This window comes from Nicotiana tabacum, chromosome 13 (genome assembly GCF_000715075.1).
Source record: "Nicotiana tabacum cultivar K326 chromosome 13, ASM71507v2, whole genome shotgun sequence".
Lineage (NCBI taxonomy): Eukaryota > Viridiplantae > Streptophyta > Magnoliopsida > Solanales > Solanaceae > Nicotiana > Nicotiana tabacum.
Window position 1 is genome coordinate 130480208 of NC_134092.1, and position 11146 is coordinate 130491353.

Genomic DNA, 11146 nt, shown 5'->3' on the forward strand with positions numbered 1-11146 from the left:
ATACAAATTCTCTAACGTATTTGATATTTAATGCTGAATTTGGACTCTTGTGCGTCATCAGATTCATATCTTCAATCCCTTCCGATCTTCGGGTTTTAAATGACTTATATAGGTACGAAACTCGTGCCTTTTGAATAGCGACTCGTGCCTATTTAACTTTCTTCTCTCCGTATTCGTTGTCGCCCGTGCCTTCTTGGTTGATTATCGTGTTCTGACCATTTGACTAGTCCACGTGTCATAACACGTCATCTTCAATATATAAATCCAGTTTTTTCCCAATACAACTTGTATAAAACATTATAATATTTCTAAAGAAGTCCTATGAACATTAGACAATATATATCGTTTAAAAGAATAAGAATTCAAAAATACATTAGACAATATATATCGTTTAAAAGAATAAGAATTCAAAAATCCATATGTCTTGAATTAGCTTTCCCAATGAAAGCTTGACGACGCCGTTTCTTCTTCTTGGTGCATTTCAAAAGGAAACTTTGGTGTTTTTTCACCATATTGGTATGGCCTAGCTGTGATCAATCTTCATTCACAGAAAAGAAATCAACAAATTAATAGAAAAATGATATCTCCCTCTTTAAATTTTGCTCTCCTATTTTTCTTATTGAGGGTTGATATGACAAGTATCTAATTTTTTCCCAAGAAAATTAGTGGCCGATTGGACATAAGAATCGTAAAATTCCGGAAAAAATAATTTTTTTTCAAGTAAAAATGGTATTTAAAAATTAGAGTTGTGTTTGGACATGAATATAATTTTGGGTTGTTTTTAATTTTTGTAAGTGATCTGAGTTAAAATTTTGAAAAAAGGTTTTTTGGAGTTTTTCAAATTTTCGAAAAATTTTAAAATTCATCTTCAAGTGAAAATTGAAAATTTTATCGCCAAACACTGATTTCGAAAAAAAGGTGAAAAAAATTTCATGGCCATGAAGGTTTTGTTAGATTGTTTAAATACTGTAACAAATAATAATAATAGGAAAATAACATTAGATTTATTATACCTATGCTTTCTCTTCTCCAAAAATCGGGCAAGGGTTGCTCTACGAGCCATAGCCAGTGCTGCAAATACAAAATTTAGATTTATTTAAATAATATAAAAATAGAGAAGTAATAAAATTAAAAAAAAAAAAAAAGGAACCAAGAGCTGCTACCTCCTTTAGCATAATTTGTGGATGCATTTGGTGTTGAAGGCTCAGATTTATTTTCTTCATATTTTTCTTTATTTGCCATTTCTGAAATCTCAGTCATGTGGAGAGTCGTTGATTTAGAAGCCAAGTCCATTATTACTTCAGCCTATATAATTCAAAAAAATACGAATATTACATTATTAATATATACTAAAATAACAAATTAAAACAGTTGCACTAAAAGAAATAAAAATTAGATATTCCAAGAACCTTTTCTGGTGTGATATCCTGAAAAATATGGACCTCACCCATGTACAATATGGTCAACGTTGACTCAGGTTTCCTCAAGTGTTCAGAATTTTTCCTGTAAAAATAAATTTTTTATAAACAAAAAAAATAAAATATCACCATACAGTTTCTAATTTTTTTTTTTTTGGTACCATAATTTCAAATAGTTTTAATAAGAAACTATGAAAATACCTGGAATCTTTTGTGGTGAATTTGTAGTTCTTTAGGGGTGAACTTTTTGAATTACTGGAAACTATTGGGGAGGAGTTGTAATTCTGAAAAAGAGAAGAAGAAAAATCTATTATATTTAATTTATGAGAATATTTTAATTAATAAATGAAGGAATTAGAATTCAACAGGAAATTGTACAGAACCTGAAAAAATCTGCTTTCAGCTTGAGTAGCTAAGTTATTAGCCATAGATGAAAATGGCCACTTCATCCCTAAAGAAGAAGAATAGTTATCATATGCAAATGACACAAAGGAAAAAGAAAAAGTTGGTATTTTTTGCACTATTATAGAGTATGAATAGTGTTGCACCAAATTTGGTGCAACACTATTCATCACTCTAAATTTGGTTTAATATTATTTTATTCAATCTTTTTATTTTGTGAACTTTTAATTTATCATATATTGTGTATATAATTAATTTTTATATTAAGATCTTTATAATTTTAATTTTATATCCTATTTTTTGATATATTAATTTTTGTATATATTATATTTATATAAAATTATAAGTTAATTTTATTATTATTATAATTATATAAAAAGAAATATAACCATTATTTAATCGAGCATTTATGGGAGAATGAGGCGAAAATTAAATATTTATGTGGTACTTAAATTAAATTTGACTATGATGTAATATTTATTTAATTATCTTTTATCAATGATTTTACTTTTAGTTAATTTATCCTTTAAAATAATTTTGTAATAAATGATTATATAAGTGGTGAATGTGAATTATATATAAAGAATATAGAAAAAAGAAAAAAGATAGTATTAGTTTGAAGGAAATAAAAAATAAAAAGTAAATAGAAGATAATAATATAATATAGAAGAGAGAGAAGATTTGGTGTAAAAAATGATGTAATGGTTGGAGTAAATTTGGTGTTACACTATTTTGGTGTAAAATTGGTGCAAGAAATGGTGCTAGCTTTGGAGATGGCCTTAGAAAGCATTTTATTCTCAATGTAAAAATTATCAGACGTAAATTTGAATATAGTCAGATCTCAACACGAATACCAAATAAGCAAACACAGAGTGAAATTTTTTTTCAAAAAAAAAAAAAAGACAAAAAGTTTTTCTGGTTGAGGAAGACTTCTAAACAGTTGATGGATCCCAAGACTAATTACCATATTTGCTAACTTAATGTAATATAGCTTATATGATATTTATAAAAATATATGCACACCACACTTACATGGATAATGTTTTCAATGTATTAGAGAGCATCACATGCTAACCACCATTTTAAGAGGCAAAATTTATTAAGACGAATTTTGTAATTTCAACTGAATTCTTTGTTTTTAACTCAAATATTGTACATATATACATGCATTTTTTGCTTAATTCCCCATCCTTTTTTCCATTCTGAATCATAGATTTTGCCAAAATAAATTTAAGTTTTATTTGGCAAATACATGTTTTGACATAGATTTTGTCTACATTTTGGCAAAATCCCAAATCCCAAATTCCAAGTTCCAAAATAAGCTCAATAGCTGATTTTGAGCCAAAATATTTACAAACACTAATAATACACATGTTTTTCCAAAATAAATTTGGAAAATATGTTTTGAAAACTGATCATGTCCAACATATTTTCATCTTTAAACCAAACTTCACCAAAATCAAATTTTTCAAAACAAATTTGGGAATCTATGGCCAAACGCTAGCTTTGCCTCTGGAGTCAATTTCTTATCTTTTTGTTTTTGATTCCCATCTGGTGCTCGTGTCTGGTATCTGCATTGGAGCCCGTCTATATTTGTTTTGAGGGAAAAATACTTCCTAATATAATTTTTTTCATACCCAGAACTCGAACCCAAAACCTCCGATTACGGATGGAGAGATCTTATCCATCCCATACAACCCATATTGATCTATCTTTTCTTCACTTACTTTCAGCCATGTCGATCCATGTCTATTCAACATCATGTTCTCATATTTCAACGGAACTAAAATTATATTAGGTTTAGTATGAATTATTCAAAAACCAAAGGGTTTTGCGTGAATTATCTAAATAGTTTAGATTTACTTTGACAACAGACTATTAATTATCACAAATATGATCAGCAAAAAGATAAGTTTCTTCATGTAATACCCAAACATAATTAACTACAAGAAAAAGCTCAATTCAATAAAGATTGTAACTAACATAGCCGGTTAGGCAAAAATTAACTTATTTTGAGAAGTGTTTTTTTCTTAAAAGTATCTTTTTCATTTTTTTTATGAGAAGCAGTTTGTGTTTGGCTAATTAATTTGAAAAACACTTCTAAGTAACAATTAGTATTTGACCAAGTTTTTAAAAACTACACTTGTCAAAAGCACTTTTCAAAAAGTATTTTTGGAGAGAGCTACTTTTTGCTATTTCTCCAAAACTGCTTCCGTTTCTCCTCGAAAACATTTTTTTTTCTTCCAAAAACTCGGCCAAACACTTTAACTTTTAAAAAAAGTGCTTCTAGAATTAGACAAGCTTGACCAAACAAGCTATTATAGCCAAAAACAACTCTTTTTGAATTGAAAAATGAATCAAAAAAAGATTAATCACAAGGAATTAATGAAGTGATCGAAATAAGTAACAAGAACTGAAGAATCGAACAGAAGTTATTGTAAATATAAGAAAGAAAAATATTTATGAATATCTGAAAATAACATAAGAAAACTAATAACAAAGGCTAGAGTAAAAGATTCAAGTACTGAAAATCAACTTAATTAACAAATTTCATTTCCGTATATTCTTTTTCAGCCAATTAATTTACTCTCATTTGAGATCTACTTACAATAATAAACCCTAATAAATCTTAGCGCAAGACGTCATGTTATAATAATAATCCTAAACAGATTTTATTTCTTAGTTTGACCATATTTTCCTAATTAAATACATTATTTCTTACTTCCAAAATCAAATTAAATCTCAAATCAGTCTACAATTTTTTTTTCAGGAACTCAAAAATAATTTTCTTCTTTATTTCTGTACTGGTAAATATATGAGAAAAAGATTTGCTTTTTACCTTTGGTGTGTTGCTTCGCCATTTCTGATTGTGGTCTGGTGTTGAGGTCCATGAAATCTATCTCAATTCTTGAATCCATTTTTTCACTTTCTCAAAGATTTAGGATTACAAAAATAGAAATCAAGAATTACCGATATAAATAGAAAATATATTCTGATTAAACTCTTAAGAAAGAACCAAAAGAAGAAAGGGGTACTATCAGATAAGAATGAGTATAAGTGTCTTGATGAGCTCCATGCAATAAGAGACTACAAATTGATGGAACATTAAAAGCAGAAGAAAAAGAAGAAAACAGCCATTAAAATCTATAAATTTAGACAGAAAAAACACGTGCTGATTGGTAGCCACAACTTGTTTCGTTCGTATCTGGATTGAAGTCCGACTAATTAAGATTCACGTAAATAAGGACTCATTAAAGGAGGAAGCGTTTTCTTCTTGGTGACGGCATTTTTTGGGAAAATAACAATATGTAGCCGCTCTAAAAATAATAGCTAAAAAATATACTCCTTTCGTTTCAATTTATCTGAACCTATTTCATTTTTAGTTCGCGCAAAAAAGAATGACTTTTTTCCATATTTGGAGTTTACTTGTATGTAATTGATTTATAGTCACACAAAATATATGTGCCTCATTTTACACTACAAGTTCAAAAGTCTTTTCGTTTTTCTTAAACTTCGTGCTCAATCAAATAGGTTCACGTAAGTTGAAATGGAGTATGTGTATATATAAAAACATACACACACACTGATTATGCTATATAGAAAAAAATATACAAATTTTATATACTTTTATTGCTATTGAATATAAATAATTTTAACAGCGAACTAACCGTGATCTTTACGCTATTTTTTCCTTTCCTAGATTTCAAACCCGAGACGTCCAATTAAGGCGAAGATATTTTGTTAGATTTTATTTTCTTCTTCATCATCATCCTTTTATTTTCTTTCTCTTTTTTGACGTGTTAATCTAAAAATATAAAATGATTGGTTAGTATTTAGCCGACGTATTGCTTTCATCTTACAGAAATGTTTAAAACGAGGGTGAACCTATGTACGTCTCATTCAAATTATAAATGTCTATATATCCATCCCAAAGGTCGCATTTACTATATTGTGATCTTTTTTCCTTTCCTTTTTTTATGAAGTAAAATTTACTATAATCACGTGTTACATAAGGGGAGGATGATTATAAATTGTATGATTATCTTTTTCGAATATCACTAAACGGTATGGTGATAAGATAAGGTTTTTTTTAATCGAGATGGATTCGAGCCATGAGAATATAGTTCTCCTCGACAGCAAATGGTACAATCCTATAACGAGCTTTTAAATATATGAATTCAAATTAGTCGAATCAGTAAATTTCAGAGATTTGATTTGTGAAAGAAAAGAATCTTTCGGTAAAGTTCTTTCCTGACATTTTTTTTAAAAAAAATAATATTATTTAGTATTCCCCCCCAAAATTTTGATTAAATTTTGTAGTAGGTCTTCTTTTCAATGTACGCTTTTTATTATTTTATAACAGTATTTTGTTGGTCCATTTTTTGTTTAAATATAAATGAAACGTCAAAGTCGACAATCAAGATACTTTGGTCCAATGTGTATTAAAATGACGTAGCCGTTTTATAGCCTCAATTACAAATGGTGAGAAACGAATAGACTTTTACTCGTGCTTATCATATTTTCCTCGGCCTAAAATACCTATTTCGTCTTCCAAATTAGGTGAACCTAATCGATAAGCACACGAAGTTTATGGAAGAATATTTTTTTTTTAAAAAAAATTATAATATAAAATAATTTAAAGACAATTTTGTTTTTTAAATCATTAATGAAAAATGACTAAAAAAAAGAATTTTAAAGTTATATTATTTTATTTAAAAAATAAATTCTCTTTTTAAAATAAATTTAAAAACATAAGTTCACATAGAAATGAAGCAGAAGGCGTACAAATTAGAGTCGGAGTGATTACTTTAAAAGGATTTTATGCAGATAGCCATTCAAAATATAGTGTTTAGTTTTTGCAGTAAATATAACTTATATATATATATATATATATATATATATATATATATATATATATATATATATATATATATATATATATATACACACACACACACACACACACACATGACAGAGTGAGCGATTATCTAGATTAATTTCTATTTGATTGTGATTAAAATATATAAATATATAATCTTTTTGGGTGGTAAAGTAACAGGATCACTATGTACTTAAGTCTTTATGTCATTAAGTTCTTTTAATTTTAGCCATTTTGTTCCCTGTACGTTCAGTTGTGCACCGCCAATTAATGTGTACTGTGACAGCCGAAATAAACTTATATTAGTGGCCCCTCTTAGGTAAACAAGTTGATTTTAAGAGGTTTCAATTATATAAATGTTTGAATAAACAGGTTGTATAAACTTTTCTAATTTGTTCAGCTCCATTACCAAAAATAAATAAATAAACCAGATGAATGAATACAGTCAAATCTCTTTATAACAACATTTTTATATAACACCAATTCACTATAAAAATCAAGTTTTTCTTTGAACCAATTTTTATATTATCTTATATTATAATATATGATTTCTATAACAACATTTTACTATAACAACCAAAAGATATCGAAACAAACGAGACTGTTATAAAAATATTTGAACGTATATTTATTAAATTTGTCAACTTCTCCTTATGACAAATTGGTGCTCTGATAACTGAATGATAATTCTGGAAAAATCAAGCACATAACTTAAAGTTGATAGATTCCAACTAATTAATTTAGACTTAGAAGATATATATAGTCAAATATCTGTATAATACTATCTACAATAACACTTCGTTATAATAGTCAAAAAAAATTTGGAACTATTTTTTCATGTTTTATTATAATATATATTATTTATAACATCATTTCACTGTAAATTTACAGCAGCCAATCGGAACAAATGAGACTGTTATAGAAAGTTTGGGGGTTAGATATTCCAATTTCATTTAAGATAGATGAACTTTCCCTAAGTGTGATATATGTACATAGTTCAAAAAAAAAGATAGCATATGACCTCACAATAGGGTCGGACGATGAGGGAAGTTAGAAATAACCTTATGCTTCACTTTAGTTATTCAAAGCAGAATATGAACACATGATGCTAGTAGGTGGTTAGTAACAAAATAGTGAGTATGTTTGAGTAGATACAGTGAATTAGCACTTTCAGCAGAGCTAGTAGAGGTATAATTTGATTTACTTAGCCAGGTTAACTCTAGTGAGTGGATGGCGGTTTGAAATACGGAATGCTTGTTAGAACTTTAAGAATTTAAGTTAAAGCTGAAGCACAATGACAATGGGGAAAGAAAATCAGGTAGGCAGTGAGAGAGCAAACTACAGAAGAATAACCTTTAAGAATTATCGAAAAGGGATCTCCCCAAGATTGATAGTGTAAGCAGAGTATGTGTATGATAGTTATGAATACACTAGCTTTCCGTTAAGTGAATAATTTAGGTTTTTCCTAGTAAGAAGAATTGCTCAGAAGTAAGTCAGAAGGTGAGTCTTCATTGACATAAAGTGCAAAGAATTTTTAAGGATAAGAAAAGTTATTTGGATCCCAACAAAAAGAGAAGGATTCGCAAGTATAAGACCTTTGATCTAAGGGGGAGATATGAAAATCGGCAGTAAGAAACACAAAGTGAGTAGAATGATCACCGATCTTAGTTATTGATGATAAAGTGATCACAGAAAAGTTATAAAAAAATCATGCCTAGTTATGTATCACGAGGGTAGTGCCATCGCATGAGACTCTAATCTTCGGAGTATAGACTTAGCTCACAACAATTCTATAAGTGTTTTCAGGAAATGCTTAAGAAGATAATCAAGTGTAGGAAGTATAACTCATCATTGAGGTAGATAAGAGAACTCTGGTGAAAGAAATTCACCGCTTAGCCCAACTAGGAGTTCAATTTGCGTACTCCAAAGATAGTAGAGTTGTTGTCTATAATATGACTTGTTCCCCCTTAGTAGCCGTAGTAAAGGAGAAACAATTTGATGATCCCTAAGTGTTGCAGTTGAAAGAGGAGATTCACAAGTATAAGACGATAGCTTTTGAATAAGGGGGAGATGATAGTACTTTGAGGTACCACGACAGATTGTGTGTTCCAGACATAGATGGACTTAAAGAGGGAAGATCATGCTAGAAGCCCAAAATTTCAGGTATTCTATTTACTCAGGTACTACAAATATGTATCATGGTCTTAAGGAAGTTTATTGATGGACCAACATGAAAAAGAACGTCACAGACTTTGTGGCCAAATTGTCCGAATTGTTAGCAAGTGAAAGTCGGACAACAGAAAACCTAGTTTTTTTTTATCATAGAACACATATCCTTTAGTGGAGATGGTAAAATATGAGCTTTATAATAGGATTATTCTGCTCATTTTGAAAGCATGATTTTTATGGGCGAAGCTGTAGATTGCCAATTAGACGGTTCGAAGTTGGCGAAGAGGAGCTGTTGAGCCCAGATTTGGTCAATCAGTCTATAGATAAATTTAAGTTGATTCAAGAGCGTTTGAAGAAGACTCAGAGCCGCCAAAAGTCCTATTCGAGCGTGCGGCATAGAGACCTAGAGTTTCAAGTTGATGATTGGGTGTTTCTGAAAGTTTCGCCTCTGAAGGGCATTATGAGATTTGGGAAGAAGGGAAGGGAAGCATAGTCCCTGCTATATTGGGCCATATAGAATCTTGCGAAGGATCGGTCAATTAGCTTATGAGTTGGAGTTGCCACCAGAATTAGTGGTGGTATATCCAGTAGTTCATGTGTCATGTTCTAACATTCAAGTTTTCAGTACTCAGATACTCATGTCAGTTCAATACTCAGATACTCATGTCAGTTCAATACTCAAATACTTATGTCAGTATGCTTAGATATTCATGCCATCTTGGTACTCTGATATTGGTGTTAGTTCAATACTCAAATATTCGTGCCAGTTTAATATTCATATATCCATGTTGGTTCAGTATTCACGTATCCATGACAGACCAATATTCAGTCAATGTGGTAGTTATTCAGTTCAATATCTCAGCAGTTCAGCAGTCATGTATTCATTCAGTTTAGTATGCAAGTGTTTATGAAAGTTCATGTTTCCACCAGACCCGTTTAAGGTCCGGAGTCAGCAGAAGTTACAATCAGGACAATCATTCGAGGACGAATGATCCTAAGGGGGAGATAATGTAACACCCCGCACATTCGGATTAGGTATGAATGAGTTAAAGGAGTAGTAAGGTTATATTTTGGACATGTGAAGTCCCATCGAGATGATTATGGGTGAAAATAGTTGTTTCAAATACAAGATGGAAAGTGAGGTGCATAAGATTTGATAAAATCGACTAAGTTTGCAAAAGGTCCGTATTCCAGCAAGGTTTAGTAAAAATGTGTAAGAAGATTGGGAAAACTCAAAGCATAAAAGTTGTAGGCCTTTGAAATAGCTTTCCAACGATATATTGTGGAGCCCAAACGGAGCTCTGTACAGAAAGGTTATGCCCATTTTACAGAATAGTGCGTAACCACCGCGTTCGGCCGCATTTGACCGTGACCGCAGTCGTGAGGCAGTGCTACAGCTATTTACCACGGTCGGGACCACGGTCAGGCCTATTGGGATGTGGTGACCGACTTGGAAAGTTATTTTTTAGCCCTATTTCGTCCCCCACAGCCCCAAAAACATAAAAACTTGTTCTAGAAAGGAAAACTCTCAAAAACCTAACTCCTCAAGGATCCCTCCACCACCCAAGGTAAGTTCTAATGATGATTCTAAATTAATTTCAATTCCCTAACACCTTATTAACATGGGTAAATCCTCCATATCATTAGATATTCGATTGGGACATCATTGTTGAGAGAAGAAACCCTAGAACTCGAATTCAAGAAAATTGAACGTCAAAAAGGTAATATCTTCACCCTCTAATTGATTCTATCATTGAATTAATGATTATAGACTCTAGTTCATGAGATATACGTTGATGGGTTTGATAGAAAAACATGAATGGTGATAGGTTTGTGTTGTTGATTGGTTATGGGTATTGATTACCTTATGGGTGATAAAGAATAATGTTGATTATAACCATTTGAGACTTTAGAATTTATCTAGGAGCAAGATAATAGGTTATTGGGTGTATATACACCATTAATAAGGGCTATGAAGCTTTATGCCACCAAGTGTTTGATAAAGTGACCAAAACATGACTATTGTTGCTAATTTGGAATCCCTTTGACCTGTATTGATATAGATTAAAGTTGAAAGGGTTGGCGAATGTTGTATTATGCTCAAGAGCAGGAAGTTAAGGTATGTGAGGCTAACTCTCTATGTTAGGGAACGTTAATGATTCTCCCTATACTACGTTTCTTTTACGACGTTACTAATTACCTCAGAAATATAGTTTAGCCTAGTTCCTTGAATAGTTGTAGAACTTCTATTCTTTAGCTTCATGACTTTCATTTTGAA

General features: G+C 30.5%; 1 protein-coding gene across 1 annotated transcript; it reads right to left on the bottom strand.

Annotated features, from left to right (window-relative positions):
- Nucleotides 1–285: 285 nt before the first annotated feature.
- LOC107763941 (protein JAZ7-like) lies at nucleotides 286–4931 on the bottom strand. The gene is made up of 7 exons (XM_075228529.1): nucleotides 4660–4931; nucleotides 1802–1869; nucleotides 1620–1702; nucleotides 1410–1503; nucleotides 1164–1305; nucleotides 1014–1071; nucleotides 286–538 (listed from the first exon to the last, which is right to left on the bottom strand). Exons 1-7 carry the CDS (start codon nucleotides 4736–4738, stop codon nucleotides 430–432), a joined length of 633 nt encoding a protein of 210 aa, XP_075084630.1. The 5' UTR covers nucleotides 4739–4931; the 3' UTR covers nucleotides 286–429.
- Nucleotides 4932–11146: the final 6215 nt, after the last annotated feature.